We start from the raw sequence: 22408 nt of genomic DNA, 5'->3' as shown, positions 1-22408 counted from the left end.
TTTACAACCACTAACTCTGGTCCTGTCCACCTCTCCCAGGAGGAGTAGAACTTTACAACCACTAACTCTGGTCCTGTAACTCTCCCAGGAGTAGAACTTTACAACCACTAACTCTGGTCCTGTCCACCTCCCAGGAGTAGAACTTTACAACCACTAACTCTGGTCATGTCCACCTCTCCCAGGAGGAGTAGAACTTTACAACCACTAACTCTGGTCCTGTCCACCTCTCCCAGGAGGAGTAGAACTTTACAACCACTAACTCTGGTCCTGTACACCTCTCCCAGGAGGAGTAGAACTTTACAACCACTAACTCTGGTCCTGTCCACCTCTCCCAAGAGGAGTAGAACTTTACAACCACTAACTCTGGTCCTGTCCACCTCTCCCAGGAGGAGTAGAACTTTACAACCACTAACTCTGGTCCTGTCCACCTCTCCCAAGAGGAGTAGAACTTTACAACCACTAACTCTGGTCCTGTCCACCTCTCCCAGGAGGAGTAGAACTTTACAACCACTAACTCTGGTCCTGTCCACCTCTCCCAAGAGGAGTAGAACTTTACAACCACTAACTCTGGTCCTGTCCACCTCTCCCAGGAGGAGTAGAACTTTACAACCACTAACTCTGGTCCTGTCCACCTCTCCCAGGAGGAGAAGAACTTTACAACCACTAACTCTGGTCCTGTCCACCTCTCCCAGGAGGAGTAGAACTTTACAACCACTAACTCTGGTCCTGTCCACCTCTCCCAGGAGTAGAACTTTACAACCACTAACTCTGGTCCTGTCCACCTCTCCCAGGAGGAGTAGAACTTTACAACCACTAACTCTGGTCCTGTCCACCTCTCCCAAGAGGAGTAGAACTTTACAACCACTAACTCTGGTCCTGTCCACCTCTCCCAGGAGGAATAGAACTTTACAACCACTAACTCTGGTCCTGTCCACCTCTCCCAAGAGGAGTAGAACTTTACAACCACTAACTCTGGACCTGTCCACCTCTCCCAAGAGGAGTAGAACTTTACAACCACTAACTGGTCCTGTCCACCTCTCCCAGGAGGAGTAGAGCTTTACAACCACTAACTCTGGTCCTGTCCACCTCTCCCAGGAGGAGTAGAACTTTACAACCACTAACTCTGGTCCTGTCCACCTCTCCCAGGAGGAATAGAACTTTACAACCACTAACTCTGGTCCTGTCCACCTCTCCCAGGAGGAGTAGAACTTTACAACCACTAACTCTGGTCCTGTCCACCTCTCCCAGGAGGAGTAGAACTTTACAACCACTAACTCTGGTCCTGTCCACCTCTCCCAGGAGGAGTAGAACTTTACAACCACTAACTCTGGTCCTGTCCACCTCTCCCAAGAGGAGTAGAACTTTACAACCACTAACTCTGGTCCTGTCCACCTCTCCCAGGAGGAGTAGAACTTTACAACCACTAACTCTGGTCCTGTCCACCTCTCCCAGGAGGAGTAGAACTTTACAACCACTAACTCTGGTCCTGTCCACCTCTCCCAGGAGGAGTAGAACTTTACAACCACTAACTCTGGTCCTGTCCACCTCTCCCAAGAGGAGTAGAACTTTACAACCACTAACTCTGGTCCTGTCCACCTCTCCCAGGAGGAGTAGAACTTTACAACCACTAACTCTGGTCCTGTCCACCTCTCCCAGGAGGAGTAGAACTTTAAAACCACTAACTCTGGTCCTGTCCATCTCTCCCAGGAGGAGTAGAACTTTACAACCACTAACTCTGGTCCTGTCCACCTCTCCCAGGAGGAGTAGAACTTTACAACCACTAACTCTGGTCCTGTCCACCTCTCCCAGGAGGAGTAGAACTTTACAACCACTAACTCTGGTCCTGTCCACCTCTCCCAGGAGGAGTAGAACTTTACAACCACTAACTCTGGTCCTGTCCACCTCTCCCAGGAGTAGAACTTTACAACCACTAACTCTGGTCCTGTCCACCTCTCCCAGGAGGAGTAGAACTTTACAACCACTAACTCTGGTCCTGTCCACCTCTCCCAGGAGGAGTAGAACTTTACAACCACTAACTCTGGACCTGTCCACCTCTCTCAGGAGTAGAACTTTACAACCACTAACTCAGTCCAATAAGAGGAGAAACAGAGTTTAGGAAGAGATTATTTTAAAACGGAAGCATCACTTTGTGGAACAGTTCTTTTTTTTTTACAGTTTAAACTAAAACCTAAACAGATCATTACTATTATGAATCAGTCCACGGTTCTTTATACGTTAACCCTGTCAGTCGAACAGCAGGTTTACAACAGGGCTTCACTGAACAAACCCCCCCACACTCACCTGCATCACAAATGGCTTCCTGTAGTGAACTAGGTTTGACCAGGACCCATTGGGCTACCCCTGGTCTATAATGTCTGTACAGTCCATTGTTCCTCTGTGTAACAGTCAGTAAACCAGCCAGTCAGTGAACCAGCCAGTCAGTGAACCAGCCAGTCAGTGAACCAGCCAGTCAGTGAACCAGCCAGTCAGTGAACCAGCCAGTCAGTAAACCAGCCAGTCAGTGAACCAGCCAGTCAGTGAACCAGCCAGTCAGCAAACCAGCCAGTCAGTGACCCAGCCAGTCAGTGAACCAGCCAGTCAGTGACCCAGCCAGTCAGTGAACCAGCCAGTCAGTGACCCAGCCAGTCAGTGAACCAGCCAGTCAGTGAACCAGACAGTCAGTGAACCAGCCAGTAAGTTAACCAGCCAGTCAGTGAACCAGCCAGTCAGTGAACCAGCCAGTCAGTGAACCAGCCATTCAGTGAAACAGCCAGTCAGTGAACCAGCCAGTCAGTAAACCAGCCAGTCAGTGAACCAGCCAGTCAGTGAACCAGCCAGTCAGTGAACCAGCGAGTCAGTGAACCAGCGAGTCAGTGAACCAGCCAGTCAGTGAACCAGCCAGTCAGTGAACCAGCCAGTCAGTAAACCAGCCAGTCAGTGAACCAGCCAGTCAGTGAACCAGCCAGTCAGTGAACCAGCCAGTCAGTGAACCAGCCAGTCAGTCAGCTCTTCCTTCTGTTCATAAATGTCTTTAAACTGTACATCTTATTACAAACAATGTTACATACATGGTATCATCATCATCATCATCATCATCATCATCATCATCATCATCATCATCATCATCATCATGGCATCTCAACAGACACAAACTAACAGATCAGCCCAGTCCCGAACAGCCCCTTATTCCCTATTATAGTGCACTACCTAGTCACTGTGTTTTGAGTTAATTAGGGTTTTGTGGTGTAATTTGTTAGATATTAGGGGTCTGATTAGGTGACTGATCCTCTGGACAGTACTAGTGCACTACCTAGTCCCTGTGTTTTGAGTTAATTAGGGTTTTGTGGTGTAATTTGTTAGATATTAGGGGTCTGATTAGGTGGCTGATCCTCTGGACAGTACTAGTGCACTACCTAGTCACTGTGTTTTGAGTTAATTAGGGTTTTGTGGTGTAATTTGTTAGATATTAGGGGTCTGATTAGGTGACTGACAGTAGTAGACAGTACTAGTGCACTACCTAGTCCCTGTGTTTTGAGTTAATTAGGGTTTTGTGGTGTAACCTAGGGAACAGTACTAGTGCACTACCTAGTCCCTGTGTTTTGAGTTAATTAGGGTTTTGTGGTGTAACCTAGGGAACAGTACTAGTGCACTACCTAGTCCCTGTGTTTTGAGTTAATTAGGGTTTTGTGGTGTAACCTAGGGAACAGTACTAGTGCACTACCTAGTCCCTGTGTTTTGAGTTAATTAGGGTTTTGTGGTGTAACCTAGGGAACAGTACTAGTGCACTACCTAGTCCCTGTGTTTTGAGTTAATTAGGGTTTTGTGGTGTAACCTAGGGAACAGTACTAGTGCACTACCTAGTCCCTGTGTTTTGAGTTAATTAGGGTTTTGTGGTGTAACCTAGGGAACAGTACTAGTGCACTACCTAGTCCCTGTGTTTTGAGTTAATTAGGGTTTTGTGGTGTAACCTAGGGAACAGTACTAGTGCACTACCTAGTCCCTGTGTTTTGAGTTAATTAGGGTTTTGTGGTGTAACCTAGGGAACAGTACTAGTGCACTACCTAGTCCCTGTGTTTTGAGTTAATTAGGGTTTTGTGGTGTAACCTAGGGAACAGTACTAGTGCACTACCTAGTCCCTGTGTTTTGAGTTAATTAGGGTTTTGTGGTGTAACCTAGGGAACAGTACTAGTGCACTACCTAGTCCCTGTGTTTTGAGTTAATTAGGGTTTTGTGGTGTAACCTAGGGAACAGTACTAGTGCACTACCTAGTCCCTGTGTTTTGAGTTAATTAGGGTTTTGTGGTGTAACCTAGGGAACAGTACTAGTGCACTACCTAGTCCCTGTGTTTTGAGTTAATTAGGGTTTTGTGGTGTAACCATGGCAACAGTACTAGTGCACTACCTAGTCCCTGTGTTTTGAGTTAATTAGGGTTTTGTGGTGTAACCTAGGGAACAGTACTAGTGCACTACCTAGTCCCTGTGTTTTGAGTTAATTAGGGTTTTGTGGTGTAACCCAGGGAACAGTACTAGTGCACTACCTAGTCCCTGTGTTTTGAGTTAATTAGGGTTTTGTGGTGTAACCTAGGGAACAGTACTAGTGCACTACCTAGGGAACTGTGTTTTGAGTTAATTAGGGTTTTGTGGTGTAACCTAGGGAACAGTACTAGTGCACTACCTAGTCCCTGTGTTTTGAGTTAATTAGGGTTTTGTGGTGTAACCTAGGGAACAGTACTAGTGCACTACCTAGTCCCTGTGTTTTGAGTTAATTAGGGTTTTGTGGTGTAACCTAGGGAACAGTACTAGTGCACTACCTAGTCCCTGTGTTTTGAGTTAATTAGGGTTTTGTGGTGTAACCTAGGGAACAGTACTAGTGCACTACCTAGTCCCTGTGTTTTGAGTTAATTAGGGTTTTGTGGTGTAACCTAGGGAACAGTACTAGTGCACTACCTAGTCCCTGTGTTTTGAGTTAATTAGGGTTTTGTGGTGTAACCTAGGGAACAGTACTAGTGCACTACCTAGTCCCTGTGTTTTGAGTTAATTAGGGTTTTGTGGTGTAACCTAGGGAACAGTACTAGTGCACTACCTAGTCCCTGTGTTTTGAGTTAATTAGGGTTTTGTGGTGTAACCTAGGGAACAGTACTAGTGCACTACCTAGTCCCTGTGTTTTGAGTTAATTAGGGTTTTGTGGTGTAACCTAGGGAACAGTACTAGTGCACTACCTAGTCCCTGTGTTTTGAGTTAATTAGGGTTTTGTGGTGTAACCTAGGGAACAGTACTAGTGCACTACCTAGTCCCTGTGTTTTGAGTTAATTAGGGTTTTGTGGTGTAACCTAGGGAACAGTACTAGTGCACTACCTAGTCCCTGTGTTTTGAGTTAATTAGGGTTTTGTGGTGTAACCTAGGGAACAGTACTAGTGCACTACCTAGTCCCTGTGTTTTGAGTTAATTAGGGTTTTGTGGTGTAACCATGGGAACAGTACTAGTGCACTACCTAGTCCCTGTGTTTTGAGTTAATTAGGGTTTTGTGGTGTAACCTAGGGAACAGTACTAGTGCACTACCTAGTCCCTGTGTTTTGAGTTAATTAGGGTTTTGTGGTGTAACCATGGGAACAGTACTAGTGCACTACCTAGTCCCTGTGTTTTGAGTTAATTAGGGTTTTGTGGTGTAACCATGGGAACAGTACTAGTGCACTACCTAGTCCCTGTGTTTTGAGTTAATTAGGGTTTTGTGGTGTAACCTAGGGAACAGTACTAGTGCACTACCTAGTCCCTGTGTTTTGAGTTAATTAGGGTTTTGTGGTGTAACCTAGGGAACAGTACTAGTGCACTACCTAGTCCCAGTGTTTTGAGTTAATTAGGGTTTTGTGGTGTAACCATGGCAACAGTACTAGTGCACTACCTAGTCCCTGTGTTTTGAGTTAATTAGGGTTTTGTGGTGTAACCATGGCAACAGTACTAGTGCACTACCTAGTCCCTGTGTTTTGAGTTAATTAGGGTTTTGTGGTGTAACCATGGCAACAGTACTAGTGCACTACCTAGGGAACTGGATGCCGTTGAAACAGAAAAATAAAGAAAGGGATATAGCATAGATATATGTTTTCTAGAATAGAAACGGAGTCGGACCGGTTGAGGGGGGGGGGGGGGGTTGACACGGTTACCACGGTTACAGCGGGACGTAAATGTGTGAAAAACAATTCAGTTAGAAATATGCTGTGTAGAACCGGGGGGAGCGGGGGGGACCGGGGGACCGGGACACCGGGGGGGGGGGGGGGGGGGGGGGACCGGGACACCGGGGGGGGGGGGGACCGGGGGGGGGGGGGGGGGGACCGGGGGGGGCCGGGGGACCGGGGGGGGGGGACCGGGGGGGGGGACCGGGGGGGGGGACCGGGGGACACCGGGGACCAGGGGGGGGGACCGGGGACACCGGGGACCAGGGGGGGACACCGGGGGACACCGGGGGGGGGGGCCGGGCACCGGGGACCAGGGGGGGGACCGGGGGACACCGGGGGGGGGGGGGGGGGGGCCGGACACCGGGGGGGGGGGGACCGGGGACACCGGGGACCAGGGGTTGGACCGGACACCAGGGGGGGGGGGACCGGACACCGGGGGGGGGGGGGGGGGGGGGGCCGGGGGACACCGGGCACCGGGGGGGGGGAGAAACCCGAGGAAGGCTCTGGTCCAGGGCGTTTCTACTGTAGGTGCCCCCCCCCCCCACCCCCTCAGGGTGCATGGATACAGGCGGTTAGTAGAGGAACGCCCAGGCACTAACAATCTGGCTCAGAGCGATGGAAAACACTGATCCAGGAACAGATACTAAACGGACAAACCCTATGGGGAAAGATCTGGCCAGCTTGAAGACCTAAAAACCTGGAAATGACTTCCCTCCGTTCAGCCATTCCTACGGGGAAAACGAAAAAGCATGGAGAAAGGAAGAATGGAGTTTTTTTTTAGATAAACTCTGAATAATAAGATCTGAGGTTAACACAGGCTGAGGAGGTCTTGTACCTTTTGGTTCTATGAGATAATATCAGTCAGGTAACAGGACCTTTATGAATTATGAAGTCTACATGTTGTGTTTCTATGATAATATCAGTCAGGTAACAGGACCTTTATGAATTATGAAGTCTATATGTTGTGGTTCTATGATAATATCAGGACCTTTATGAATTATGAAGTCTATATGTTGTGTTTCTATGATAATATCAGTCAGGTAACAGGACCTTAATGAATTATGAAGTCTATATGTTGTGTTTCTATGATAATATCAGTCAGGTAACAGGACCTTTATGAATTATGAAGTCTATATGTTGTGTTTCTATGATAATATCAGTTAAACAGGACCTTTATGAATTATGAAGTCTATATGTTGTGTTTCTATGATAATATCAGTCAGGTAACAGGACCTTTATGAATTATGAAGTCTATATGTTGTGTTTCTATGATAATATCAGTCAGGTAACAGGACCTTTATGAACTATGAAGTCTATATGTTGTGTTTCTATAGAGGAACTTAATGAATTATGAAGTCTATATGTTGTGTTTCTATGATAATATCAGTCAGTTAAACAGGACCTTTATGAATTATGAAGTCTATATGTTGTGTTTCTATGATAATATCAGTTAACAGGACCTTTATGAATTATGAAGTCTATATGTTGAGTTTCTATGATAATATCAGCCAGGTAACAGGAACTTTATGAAGTCTATATGTTGTGTTTCTATGATAATATCAGGTAACAGGACCTTTATGAATTATGAAGTCTATATGTTGTGGTTCTATGATAATATTAGGTAACAGGACCTTTATGAATTATGAAGTCTATATGTTGTTTCTATGATAATATCAGGACCTTTATGAATTATGAAGTCTATATGTTGTGTTTCTATGATAATATCAGTCAGGTAACAGGACCTTTATGAATTATGAAGTCTATATGTTGTGTTTCTATGATAATATCAGTCAGGTAACAGGACCTTTATTAATTATGAAGTCTATATGTTGTGGTTCTATGATAATATCAGGACCTTTATGAATTATGAAGTCTATATGTTGTGTTTCTATGATAATAACAGGTAACAGGACCTTTATGAATTATGAAGTCTATATGTTGTGTTTCTATGATAATATCAGGTAACAGGACCTTTATGAATTATGAAGTCTATATGTTGTGGTTCTATGACAATATCAGGACCTTTATGAATTATGAAGTCTATATGTTGTGTTTCTATGATAATAACAGGTAACAGGACCTTTATGAATTATGAAGTCTATATGTTGTGTTTCTATGATAATATCAGGTAACAGGACCTTTATGAAGTCTATATGTTGTGGTTCTATGATAATATCAGTCAGGTAACAGGACCTTTATGAATTATGAAGTCTATATGTTGTGTTTCTATAATATCAGGACCTTTATGAAGTCTATATGTTGTGGTTCTATGATCATATCAGGACCTTTATGAATTATGAAGTCTATATGTTGTGGTTCTATGATCATATCAGGACCTTTTTGAATTATGAAGTCTATATGTTGTGTTTCTATGATAATATCAGCCAGGTAACAGGACCTTTATGAATTATGAAGTCTATATGTTGTGTTTCTATGATAATATCAGTCAGGTAACAGGACCTTTATGAATTATGAAGTCTATATGTTGTGTTTCTATGATAATATCAGGACCTTTATGAATTATGAAGTCTATATGTTGTGTTTCTATAATATCAGGACCTTTATGAAGTCTATATGTTGTGGTTCTATGATCATATCAGGACCTTTATGAATTATGAAGTCTATATGTTGTGGTTCTATGATCATATCAGGACCTTTTTGAATTATGAAGTCTATATGTTGTGTTTCTATGATAATATCAGCCAGGTAACAGGACCTTTATGAATTATGAAGTCTATATGTTGTGTTTCTATGATAATATCAGTCAGGTAACAGGACCTTTATGAAGTCTATATGTTGTGTTTCTATGATAATATCAGGACCTTTATGAATTATGAAGTCTATATGTTGTGTTTCTATGATAATATCAGGACCTTTATGAATTATTAAGTCTATATGTTGTGTTTCTATGATATCAGGACCTTTATGAATTATGAAGTCTATATGTTTTGTTTCTATGATAATATCAGGACCTTTATGAATGATGAAGTCTATATGTTGTGTTTCTATGATAATATCAGGACCTTTATGAATTATGAAGTCTATATGTTGTGTTTCTATGATAATATCAGGACCTTTATGAATTATGAAGTCTATATGTTGTGTTTCTATGATATATCAGGACCTTTATGAATTATGAAGTCTATATGTTGTGTTTCTATGATAATATCAGGACCTTTATGAATTATGAAGTCTATATGTTGTGTTTCTATGATAATATCAGGACCTTTATGAATTATGAAGTCTATATGTTGTGGTTCTATGATAATATCAGGACCTTTTTGAATTATGAAGTCTATATGTTGTGTTTCTATGATAATATCAGCCAGGTAACAGGACCTTTATGAATTATGAAGTCTGTATGTTGTGGTTATATGATAATATCAGGACCTTTATGAATTATGAAGTCTATATGTTGTGTTTCTATGATAATATCAGGACCTTTATGAATTATGAAGTCTATATGTTGTGTTTCTATGATAATATCAGGACCTTTATGAATTATGAAGTCTGTATGTGATTTTTCAAACAGAAAGTGACATTAGCGGAATGCTGATCATCTCATAGAACTAAACGTCATCAGACCTTATTTTATATCCCCCAGAAACCCCGGCAGAAACACCATTCATTTCCCCATTGGGTCTCTGACCAATGAATCACGGAGGAGTCAGTTCCTATAGAAACACCATTTACTATCTTCTCCACAGAGGAAGTGGGGACATGGGGGGGTCGGCGTGGCAACAACAGAACTTCCCACAGTCTTACTGTAACCCCTGTCCTCAGGCCAGTCTCTGATTGGCTGACAGCCTCGTGGCGTGTCCCATCCATCCTAGCATGCAGTGGGGGGTGGGGGTTTACAGAGTGACGTTCCAACTCTCTCTCTCAGAGCCCATCCAGTCCGCCAGGGGTGTTCAGTGACGTCTCATCTTGACCTTGCGTGACCCGTCGCCGTCTTGGCTCCGCCTCCAGTAGTTCTCCGAGCTGCTGCTACGGCGATGAAGGCGGGACGAAGAGGAAGAGTGACGATTCTCCTCCTTATCCATCTCCAGAACCCTCGGTCTGACAGAGAGACAAGAAGAGTTAGGGGAGGGGCTCTGGTCCTGTGTCTCAGGTAGGAGGAGTTAGGGGAGGGGCTCTGGTCCTGTGTCTCAGGTAGGAGGAGTTAGGGGAGGGGCTCTGGTCCTGTGTCTCAGGTAGGAGGAGTTAGGGGAGGGGCTCTGGTCCTGTGTGTGTGTGTGAGTACCTGTGTGCAGCGTCTGGGTCAGCTCTGCGATGAGAGCGTTTGGCCTTCAGAGGGGCGTGTCTCTCAGGGGGGGAGGGGTTAGGGGAGGGGCTCTGGTCTACACGGGGGGCGTCTGGCCTCGTCCTGCAACACAACCAGACACACACACACACCACAACCAGACACACACACACACACACACACACACACACACACACACACACACACACACACACACACACACACACACACACACACACACACACACACACACACACACACCACAACCAGACACACACACAACACAACCAGACACACACACACACACACAACAAAACCAGACACACACAGAGGGAGAGGGAGAAAGTTAGCACAATAGCCTTACGCCACAGTCAACCTGCTAACTCTTGGTTGGTTGTCACGGTGACAGACATACTTCCTGAGTATGATGACGGCCCGTCTCTCCTTGATGTCCTGGGGGCGGATACAGTGGGTGATGTCATCAGCCGCGTAGCCACTGAGAGGAGAGAGAACACTATGACATCACACCTTTCACCCCTCTCTCCACCTCCCTCGCCTACCTGAGGACAGTAACACTTCCTCTCTCTCTCTCCACCTCCCTCGCCTACCTGAGGACAGTAACACTTCCTCTCTCTCTCTCCACCTCCCTCGCCTACCTGAGGACAGTAACACTTCCTCTCTCTCTCTCCACCTCCCTCGCCTACCTGAGGACAGTAACACTTCCTCTCTCTCTCTCCACCTCCCTCTCTCCACCTCCCTCGCCTACCTGAGGACAGTAACACTTCCTCTCTCTCTCTCCACCTCCCTCGCCTACCTGAGGACAGTAACACTTCCTCTCTCCTCTCCACTCCCTCTCTCCACCTCCCTCGCCTACCTGAGGACAGTAACACTTCCCTCTCTCCTCTCTCCACCTCCCTCGCCTACCTGAGGACAGTAACACTTCCTCTCTCTCTCTCCACCTCCCTCGCCTACCTGAGGACAGTAACACTTCCTCTCTCTCTCTCCACCTCCCTCGCCTACCTGAGGACAGTAACACTTCCCTCTCCTCTCTCTCCACCTCCCTCGCCTACCTGAGGACAGTAACACTTCCTCTCTCTCTCTCCACCTCCCTCTCTCCACCTCCCTCGCCTACCTGAGGACAGTAACACTTCCTCTCTCTCTCTCCACCTCCCTCGCCTACCTGAGGACAGTAACACTTCCTCTCTCTCTCTCCACCTCCCTCGCCTACCTGAGGACAGTAACACTTCCTCTCTCTCCCTCCCTCTCTCCACCTCCCTCGCCTACCTGAGGACAGTAACACTTCCTCTCTCTCACTCCCTCTCTCCACCTCCCTCGCCTACCTGAGGACAGTAACACTTCCTCTCTCTCTCTCCACCTCCCTCGCCTACCTGAGGACAGTAACACTTCCTCTCTCTCTCTCCACCTCTCCACCTCCCTCGCCTACCTGAGGACAGTAACACTTCCTCTCTCTCTCTCCACCTCCCTCGCCTACCTGAGGACAGTAACACTTCCTCTCTCTCTCTCCACCTCCCTCGCCTACCTGAGGACAGTAACACTTCCTCTCTCTCCCTCCCTCTCTCCACCTCCCTCGCCTACCTGAGGACAGTAACACTTCCTCTCTCTCACTCCCTCTCTCCACCTCCCTCGCCTACCTGAGGACAGTAACACTTCCCCTCCCTCTCTCCACCTCCCTCGCCTACCTGAGGACAGTAACACTTCCTCTCTCTCACTCCCTCTCTCCACCTCCCTCGCCTACCTGAGGACAGTAACACTTCCTCTCTCTCCCTCCCTCTCTCCACCTCCCTCGCCTACCTGAGGACAGTAACACTTCCTCTCTCTCTCTCCACCTCCCTCGCCTACCTGAGGACAGTAACACTTCCTCTCTCCTCCCTCTCCACCTCCCTCGCCTACCTGAGGACAGTAACACTTCCTCTCTCTCACTCCCTCTCTCCACCTCCCTCGCCTACCTGAGGACAGTAACACTTCCTCTCTCTCCCTCTCTCCACCTCCCTCGCCTACCTGAGGACAGTAAGACTTCCTCTCTCTCACTCCCTCTCTCCACCTCCCTCGCCTACCTGAGGACAGTAACACTTCCTCTCTCTCTCTCCACCTCCCTCGCCTACCTGAGGACAGTAACACTTCCTCTCTCTCTCTCCACCTCCCTCGCCTACCTGAGGACAGTAACACTTCCTCTCCCTCTCTCCACCTCCCTCACCTACCTGAGGACAGTAACACTTCCTCTCTCTCACTCCCTCTCTCCACCTCCCTCGCCTACCTGAGGACAGTAACACTTCCTCTCTCTCACTCCCTCTCTCCACCTCCCTCACCTACCTGAGGACAGTAACACTTCCTCTCTCTCACTCCCTCTCTCCACCTCCCTCGCCTACCTGAGGACAGTAACACTTCCTCTCTCTCCTCCTCTCCACCTCCCTCGCCTACCTGAGGACAGTAACACTTCCTCTCTCTCACTCCCTCTCTCCACCTCCCTCACCTACCTGAGGACAGTAACACTTCCTCTCTCTCACTCCCTCTCTCCACCTCCCTCGCCTACCTGAGGACAGTAACACTTCCTCTCTCTCACTCCCTCTCTCCACCTCCCTCGCCTACCTGAGGACAGTAACACTTCCTCTCCCTCTCTCCACCTCCCTCGCCTACCTGAGGACAGTAACACTTCCTCTCTCTCACTCCCTCTCTCCACCTCCCTCGCCTACCTGAGGACAGTAACACTTCCTCTCCCTCTCTCCACCTCCCTCACCTACCTGAGGACAGTAACACTTCCTCTCTCTCACTCTCTCTCTCCACCTCCCTCACCTACCTGAGGACAGTAACACTTCCCCTCTCCTCCACCTCCCTCGCCTACCTGAGGACAGTAACACTTCCTCTCTCCTCTCTCCACCTCCCTCGCCTACCTGAGGACAGTAACACTTCCTCTCTCTCCTCCCTCTCTCCACCTCCCTCACCTACCTGAGGACAGTAACACTTCCTCTCTCTCACTCCCTCTCTCCACCTCCCTCACCTACCTGAGGACAGTAACACTTCCTCTCTCCCTCTCTCCACCTCCCTCGCCTACCTGAGGACAGTAACACTTCCTCTCTCTCCTCCCTCTCTCCACCTCCCTCGCCTACCTGAGGACAGTAACACTTCCTCTCCCTCTCTCCACCTCCCTCGCCTACCTGAGGACAGTAACACTTCCTCTCTCTCCCTCCCTCTCTCCACCTCCCTCGCCTACCTGAGGACAGTAACACTTCCTCTCTCTCACTCCCTCTCTCCACCTCCCTCGCCTACCTGAGGACAGTAACACTTCCTCTCTCTCACTCCCTCTCTCCACCTCCCTCACCTACCTGAGGACAGTAACACTTCCTCTCTCTCTCTCCACCTCCCTCGCCTACCTGAGGACAGTAACACTTCCTCTCTCTCCCTCCCTCTCTCCACCTCCCTCACCTACCTGAGGACAGTAACACTCCCTCTCTCCACCTCCCTCGCCTACCTGAGGACAGTAACACTTCCTCTCTCTCTCCCTCTCTCCACCTCCCTCGCCTACCTGAGGACAGTAACACTTCCTCTCTCTCTCTCCCTCTCTCCACCTCCCTCGCCTACCTGAGGACAGTAACACTTCCTCTCTCTCCCTCCCTCTCTCTCCACCTCCCTCGCCTACCTGAGGACAGTAACACTTCCCCTCCCTCTCTCCACCTCCCTCGCCTACCTGAGGACAGTAACACTTCCTCTCTCTCTCTCCACTCCCTCGCCTACCTGAGGACAGTAACACTTCCTCTCTCTCACTCCCTCTCTCCACCTCCCTCGCCTACCTGAGGACAGTAACACTTCCTCTCTCTCACTCCCTCTCTCCACCTCCCTCACCTACCTGAGGACAGTAACACTTCCTCTCTCTCTCTCCCTCTCTCCACCTCCCTCGCCTACCTGAGGACAGTAACACTTCCTCCTCCTCTCTCTCCACCTCCCTCGCCTACCTGAGGACAGTAACACTTCCTCTCTCTCACTCCCTCTCCACCTCCCTCGCCTACCTGAGGACAGTAACACTTCCTCTCTCTCCCTCCCTCTCTCCACCTCCCTCGCCTACCTGAGGACAGTAACACTTCCTCTCTCTCTCTCCACCTCCCTCGCCTACCTGAGGACAGTAACACTTCCTCTCTCTCACTCCCTCCACCTCCCTCGCCTACCTGAGGACAGTAACACTTCCTCTCTCTCTCTCCACCTCCCTCGCCTACCTGAGGACAGTAACACTTCCTCTCTCCCTCTCTCCACCTCCCTCACCTACCTGAGGACAGTAACACTTCCTCTCTCTCACTCCCTCTCTCCACCTCCCTCGCCTACCTGAGGACAGTAACACTTCCCCTCCCTCTCTCCACCTCCCTCGCCTACCTGAGGACAGTAACACTTCCTCTCTCTCACTCCCTCTCTCCACCTCCCTCACCTACCTGAGGACAGTAACACTTCTTCTCTCTCGCTCCAACTCCCTCGCCTACCTGAGGACAGTAACACTTCCTCTCTCTCACTCCCTCTCTCCACCTCCCTCGCCTACCTGAGGACAGTAACACTTCCTCTCTCTCTCTCCACCTCCCTCGCCTACCTGAGGACAGTAACACTTCCCCTCCCTCTCTCCACCTCCCTCGCCTACCTGAGGACAGTAACACTTCCTCTCTCTCCCTCCCTCTCTCCACCTCCCTCGCCTACCTGAGGACAGTAACACTTCCTCTCTCTCACTCCCTCTCTCCACCTCCCTCACCTACCTGAGGACAGTAACACTTCCTCTCTCTCACTCCCTCTCTCCACCTCCCTCGCCTACCTGAGGACAGTAACACTTCCTCTCTCTCTCTCCACCTCCCTCACCTACCTGAGGACAGTAACACTTCCTCTCTCTCCCTCCCTCTCTCCACCTCCCTCGCCTACCTGAGGACAGTAACACTTCCTCTCTCTCTCTCCACCTCCCTCGCCTACCTGAGGACAGTAACACTTCCTCTCTCCACCTCCCTCGTCTAGCTGAGGACAGTAACACTTCCTCTCTCCACCTCCCTCGCCTACCTGAGGACAGTAACACTTCCTCTCTCCACCTCCCTCGCCTAGCTGAGGACAGTAACACTTCCTCTCTCCACCTCCCTCGCCTACCTGAGGACAGTAACACTTCCCCTCCCTCTCTCCACCTCCCTCACCTACCTGAGGACAGTAACACTTCCTCTCTCTCTCTCCACCTCCCTCACCTACCTGAGGACAGTAACACTTCCTCTCTCTCCCTCTCTCTCTCCACCTCCCTCACCTACCTGAGGACAGTAACACTTCCTCTCTCTCTCTCCCTCTCTCCACCTCCCTCACCTACCTGAGGACAGTAACACTTCCTCTCTCTCTCTCCACCTCCCTCACCTAGCTGAGGACAGTAACACTTCCTCTCTCCCTCCCTCTCTCCACCTCCCTCGCCTACCTGAGGACAGTAACACTTCCTCTCTCCACCTCCCTCTCTCCACCTCCCTCGCCTACCTGAGGACAGTAACACTTCCTCTCTCCCTCCCTCTCTCCACCTCCCTCACCTACCTGAGGACAGTAACACTTCCTCCCTCTCTCTCTCTCCACCTCCCTCGCCTACCTGAGGACAGTAACACTTCCTCTCTCTCCCTCCCTCTCTCCACCTCCCTCGCCTACCTGAGGACAGTAACACTTCCTCTCTCTCACTCCCTCGCTCCACCTCCCTCGCCTACCTGAGGACAGTAACACTTCCTCTCTCTCCACCTCCCTCGCCTACCTGAGGACAGTAACACTTCCTCTCTCTCCCTCTCTCTCTCTCCACCTCCCTCGCCTACCTGAGGACAGTAACACTTCCTCTCTCTCCCTCCCTCTCTCCACCTCCCTCGCCTACCTGAGGACAGTAACACTTCCTCTCTCTCTCCACCTCCCTCGCCTACCTGAGGACAGTAACACTTCCCCTCCCTCTCTCCACCTCCCTCACCTACCTGAGGACAGTAACACTTCCTCTCTCTCACTCCCTCTCTCCACCTCCCTCGCCTACCTGAGGACAGTAACACTTCCTCTCTCTCTCTCCACCTCCCTCGCCTACCTGAGGACAGTAACACTTCCTCTCTCTCACTCCCTCTCTCCACCTCCCTCGCCTACCTGAGGACAGTAACACTTCCCCTCCCTCTCTCCACCTCCCTCACCTACCTGAGGACAGTAACACTTCCTCTCTCTCACTCCCTCTCTCCACCTCCCTCACCTACCTGAGGACAGTAACACTTCCCCTCTCTCACTCCCTCTCTCCACCTCCCTCGCCTACCTGAGGACAGTAACACTTCCCCTCTCTCACTCCCTCTCTCCACCTCCCTCGCCTACCTGAGGACAGTAACACTTCCCCTCTCTCCCTCCCTCTCTCCACCTCCCTCGCCTACCTGAGGACAGTAACACTTCCCTCTCTCCTCCTCTCTCCACCTCCCTCGCCTACCTGAGGACAGTAACACTTCCTCTCTCCACCTCCCTCGCTACTGAGGACAGTAACACTTCCTCTCTCCACCTCCCTCGCCTACCTGAGGACAGTAACACTTCCTCTCTCCACCTCCCTCGCCTAGCTGAGGACAGTAACACTTCCTCTCTCCACCTCCCTCGCCTACCTGAGGACAGTAACACTTCCCCTCCCTCTCTCCACCTCCCTCACCTACCTGAGGACAGTAACACTTCCTCTCTCCTCTCTCCACCTCCCTCGCCTACCTGAGGACAGTAACACTTCCTCTCTCTCCCTCCCTCTCTCCACCTCCCTCACCTACCTGAGGACAGTAACACTTCCTCTCTCTCCCTCCCTCTCTCCACCTCCCTCGCCTACCTGAGGACAGTAACACTTCCTCTCTCTCTCTCCACCTCCCTCACCTACCTGAGGACAGTAACACTTCCTCTCTCCCTCCCTCTCTCCACCTCCCTCGCCTACCTGAGGACAGTAACACTTCCTCTCTCTCACCTCCCTCTCTCCACCTCCCTCGCCTACCTGAGGACAGTAACACTTCCTCTCTCCCTCCCTCTCTCCACCTCCCTCACCTACCTGAGGACAGTAACACTTCCTCCTCTCTCTCTCTCCACCTCCCTCGCCTACCTGAGGACAGTAACACTTCCTCTCTCTCCCTCCCTCTCTCCACCTCCCTCGCCTACCTGAGGACAGTAACACTTCCTCTCTCTCCTCCCTCTCTCCACCTCCCTCGCCTACCTGAGGACAGTAACACTTCCCTCTCTCTCTCTCCACCTCCCTCGCCTACCTGAGGACAGTAACACTCCTCTCTCTCCTCCTCTCTCCACCTCCCTCGCCTACCTGAGGACAGTAACACTTCCTCTCTCTCCCTCCCTCTCTCCACCTCCCTCGCCTACCTGAGGACAGTAACACTTCCTCTCTCTCCTCCCTCCTCCACCTCCCTCGCCTACCTGAGGACAGTAACACTTCCTCTCTCTCCCTCTCTCTCTCTCCACCTCCCTCGCCTACCTGAGGACAGTAACACTTCCTCTCTCTCCCTCCCTCTCTCCACCTCCCTCGCCTACCTGAGGACAGTAACACTTCCTCTCTCTCTCTCCACCTCCCTCGCCTACCTGAGGACAGTAACACTTCCCCTCCCTCTCTCCACCTCCCTCACCTACCTGAGGACAGTAACACTTCCTCTCTCTCACTCCCTCTCTCCACCTCCCTCGCCTACCTGAGGACAGTAACACTTCCTCTCTCTCTCTCCACCTCCCTCGCCTACCTGAGGACAGTAACACTTCCTCTCTCTCACTCCCTCTCTCCACCTCCCTCGCCTACCTGAGGACAGTAACACTTCCCCTCCCTCTCTCCACCTCCCTCACCTACCTGAGGACAGTAACACTTCCTCTCTCTCACTCCCTCTCTCCACCTCCCTCACCTACCTGAGGACAGTAACACTTCCCCTCTCTCACTCCCTCTCTCCACCTCCCTCGCCTACCTGAGGACAGTAACACTTCCCCTCTCTCACTCCCTCTCTCCACCTCCCTCGCCTACCTGAGGACAGTAACACTTCCCCTCTCTCCCTCCCTCTCTCCACCTCCCTCGCCTACCTGAGGACAGTAACACTTCCCCTCTCTCCCTCCCTCTCTCCACCTCCCTCACCTACCTGAGGACAGTAACACTTCCCCTCTCTCACTCCCTCTCTCCACCTCCCTCGCCTACCTGAGGACAGTAACACTTCCCCTCTCTCCCTCCCTCTCTCCACCTCCCTCGCCTACCTGAGGACAGTAACACTTCCTCTCCCTCTCTCCACCTCCCTCGCCTACCTGAGGACAGTAACACTTCCTCTCTCTCCCTCCCTCTCTCCACCTCCCTCACCTACCTGAGGACAGTAACACTTCCCCTCTCTCCCTCCCTCTCTCCACCTCCCTCGCCTACCTGAGGACAGTAACACTTCCTCTCTCTCTCTCCACCTCCCTCACCTACCTGAGGACAGTAACACTTCCTCTCTCTCACTCCCTCTCTCCACCTCCCTCGCCTACCTGAGGACAGTAACACTTCCCCTCCCTCTCTCCACCTCCCTCTCTCTCTCTCCACCTCCCTCGCCTACCTGAGGACAGTAACACTTCCTCTCTCTCCCTCCCTCTCTCCACCTCCCTCGCCTACCTGAGGACAGTAACACTTCCTCTCTCTCCCTCCCTCTCTCCACCTCCCTCGCCTACCTGAGGACAGTAACACTTCCTCTCTCTCCTCCCTCTCTCCACCTCCCTCGCCTACCTGAGGACAGTAACACTTCCTCTCTCTCTCTCCACCTCCCTCGCCTACCTGAGGACAGTAACACTTCCTCTCTCTCACTCCCTCTCTCCACCTCCCTCGCCTACCTGAGGACAGTAACACTTCCTCTCTCTCCTCCCTCTCTCCACCTCCCTCGCCTACCTGAGGACAGTAACACTTCCTCTCTCTCACTCCCTCTCTCCACCTCCCTCGCCTACCTGAGGACAGTAACACTTCCTCTCTCTCTCTCCACCTCCCTCGCCTACCTGAGGACAGTAACACTTCCTCTCTCTCCCTCCCTCTCTCCACCTCCCTCGCCTACCTGAGGACAGTAACACTTCCTCTCTCTCCCTCCCTCTCTCCACCTCCCTCGCCTACCTGAGGACAGTAACACTTCCTCTCTCTCTCTCCACCTCCCTCGCCTACCTGAGGACAGTAACACTTCCCCTCCCTCTCTCCACCTCCCTCACCTACCTGAGGACAGTAACACTTCCTCTCTCTCCTCCCTCTCTCCACCTCCCTCGCCTACCTGAGGACAGTAACACTTCCTCTCTCTCTCTCCACCTCCCTCGCCTACCTGAGGACAGTAACACTTCCTCTCTCTCACTCCCTCTCTCCACCTCCCTCGCCTACCTGAGGACAGTAACACTTCCCTCTCCCTCTCTCCACCTCCCTCACCTACCTGAGGACAGTAACACTTCCTCTCTCTCCCTCCCTCTCTCCACCTCCCTCACCTACCTGAGGACAGTAACACTTCCTCTCTCTCACTCCCTCTCTCCACCTCCCTCGCCTACCTGAGGACAGTAACACTTCCCTCTCTCCTCCCTCTCTCCACCTCCCTCGCCTACCTGAGGACAGTAACACTTCCCTCTCTCCCTCCCTCTCTCCACCTCCCTCGCCTACCTGAGGACAGTAACACTTCCCTCTCTCCCTCCCTCTCTCCACCTCCCTCACCTACCTGAGGACAGTAACACTTCCTCTCTCTCCTCCCTCTCTCCACCTCCCTCGCCTACCTGAGGACAGTAACACTTCCCTCTCTCCCTCCCTCTCTCCACCTCCCTCGCCTACCTGAGGACAGTAACACTTCCTCTCTCCTCTCTCCACCTCCCTCGCCTACCTGAGGACAGTAACACTTCCTCTCTCTCCCTCCCTCTCTCCACCTCCCTCGCCTACCTGAGGACAGTAACACTTCCCTCTCTCCCTCCCTCTCTCCACCTCCCTCGCCTACCTGAGGACAGTAACACTTCCTCTCTCTCTCTCCACCTCCCTCGCCTACCTGAGGACAGTAACACTTCCTCTCTCTCACTCCCTCTCTCCACCTCCCTCGCCTACCTGAGGACAGTAACACTTCCTCCTCTCTCACCTCCCTCTCTCCACCTCCCTCGCCTACCTGAGGACAGTAACACTTCCTCTCTCTCCCTCCCTCTCTCCACCTCCCTCACCTACCTGAGGACAGTAACACTTCCTCTCTCTCTCTCCACCTCCCTCGCCTACCTGAGGACAGTAACACTTCCTCTCTCTCACTCCCTCTCTCCACCTCCCTCGCCTACCTGAGGACAGTAACACTTCCTCTCTCTCCCTCCCTCCACCTCCCTCGCCTACCTGAGGACAGTAACACTTCCCTCTCTCTCTCTCCGCCTCCCTCGCCTACCTGAGGACAGTAACACTTCCTCTCCCTCTCTCTCCACCTCCCTCGCCTACCTGAGGACAGTAACACTTCCTCTCTCTCCTCCCTCTCTCCACCTCCCTCGCCTACCTGAGGACAGTAACACTTCCTCTCTCTCTCTCCACCTCCCTCGCCTACCTGAGGACAGTAACACTTCCTCTCTCTCCCTCCCTCTCTCCACCTCCCTCACCTACCTGAGGACAGTAACACTTCCTCTCTCTCACTCCCTCTCTCCACCTCCCTCGCCTACCTGAGGACAGTAACACTTCCTCTCTCTCACTCTCTCTCTCCACCTCCCTCGCCTTCCTGAGGACAGTAACACTCCCTCTCTCTCCACCTCCCTCACCTACCTGAGGACAGTAACACTTCCCCTCCCTCTCTCCACCTCCCTCGCCTACCTGAGGACAGTAACACTTCCTCTCTCTCTCTCCACCTCCCTCGCCTACCTGAGGACAGTAACACTTCCTCTCTCTCTCTCCACCTCCCTCGCCTACCTGAGGACAGTAACACTTCCTCTCTCTCCCTCCCTCTCTCCACCTCCCTCACCTACCTGAGGACAGTAACACTTCCTCTCTCTCTCTCCACCTCCCTCGCCTACCTGAGGACAGTAACACTTCCTCTCTCTCTCTCCACCTCCCTCACCTACCTGAGGACAGTAACACTTCCTCTCTCTCCCTCTCTCTCTCCACCTCCCTCACCTACCTGAGGACAGTAACACTTCCTCTCTCTCTCTCCACCTCCCTCGCCTACCTGAGGACAGTAACACTTCCTCTCTCTCTCTCCACCTCCCTCGCCTACCTGAGGACAGTAACACTTCCTCTCTCTCTCTCCACCTCCCTCGCCTACCTGAGGACAGTAACACTTCCTCTCTCTTTCTCCACCTCCCTCACCTACCTGAGGACAGTAACACTCCCTCTCTCCACCTCCCTCACCTACCTGAGGACAGTAACACTTCCTCTCTCTCTCTCCCTCTCTCCACCTCCCTCGCCTACCTGAGGACAGTAACACTTCCTCTCTCTCCCTCCCTCTCTCCACCTCCCTCGCCTACCTGAGGACAGTAACACTTCCTCTCTCTCACTCCCTCTCTCCACCTCCCTCGCCTACCTGAGGACAGTAACACTTCCTCTCTCTCCCTCCCTCTCTCCACCTCCCTCGCCTACCTGAGGACAGTAACACTTCCTCTCTCTCTCTCCACCTCCCTCGCCTACCTGAGGACAGTAACACACCCTCTCTCTCCCTCCCTCTCTCCACCTCCCTCGCCTACCTGAGGACAGTAACACTTCCTCTCTCTCCCTCCCTCTCTCCACCTCCCTCGCCTACCTGAGGACAGTAACACTTCGTCTCTCTCCCTCCCTCTCTCCACCTCCCTCGCCTACCTGAGGACAGTAACACTTCCTCTCTCACTCCCTCTCTCCACCTCCCTCACCTACCTGAGGACAGTAACACTTCCTCTCCCTCTCTCCACCTCCCTCGCCTACCTGAGGACAGTAACACTTCCTCTCTCTCCCTCTCTCTCTCCACCTCCCTCGCCTACCTGAGGACAGTAACACTTCCTCTCTCTCCACCTCCCTCTCTCCACCTCCCTCACCTACCTGAGGACAGTAACACTTCCTCTCT

At 51.3% G+C, this 22408-nt stretch overlaps 1 protein-coding gene and 1 long non-coding RNA gene across 2 annotated transcripts in view; both read right to left on the bottom strand.

Annotated features, from left to right (window-relative positions):
* Positions 1-6977: 6977 nt before the first annotated feature.
* Positions 6978-7784, bottom strand: LOC129845823 (uncharacterized). The gene is made up of 2 exons (XR_008758115.1): positions 7572-7784; positions 6978-7464 (listed from the first exon to the last, which is right to left on the bottom strand). It is a non-coding gene; the product is annotated as an uncharacterized LOC129845823 (long non-coding RNA).
* Positions 7785-8441: 657 nt separating this feature from the next.
* LOC129845822 (RNA demethylase ALKBH5-like) overlaps positions 8442-22408 on the bottom strand; it is a 35036-nt gene continuing 21069 nt past the window's right edge. Inside the window, exons 5-9 of the mRNA XM_055913748.1 lie at positions 10828-10908; positions 10413-10535; positions 9091-10228; positions 8773-9042; positions 8442-8728 (exon numbers count right to left, since the gene is read on the bottom strand). Coding sequence (XP_055769723.1) covers positions 10081-10228; positions 10413-10535; positions 10828-10908 — 352 coding nt within the window. The 3' untranslated portion in view covers positions 8442-8728; positions 8773-9042; positions 9091-10080. The remainder of the gene's footprint in view (positions 8729-8772; positions 9043-9090; positions 10229-10412; positions 10536-10827; positions 10909-22408) is intronic.

This window comes from Salvelinus fontinalis, unplaced genomic scaffold, assembly GCF_029448725.1.
Source record: "Salvelinus fontinalis isolate EN_2023a unplaced genomic scaffold, ASM2944872v1 scaffold_0376, whole genome shotgun sequence".
Classification (NCBI taxonomy): domain Eukaryota; kingdom Metazoa; phylum Chordata; class Actinopteri; order Salmoniformes; family Salmonidae; genus Salvelinus; species Salvelinus fontinalis.
The sequence above is the reverse complement of the archived record's forward strand: the minus strand, read 5'-3'. Positions and strand labels throughout refer to the sequence as shown.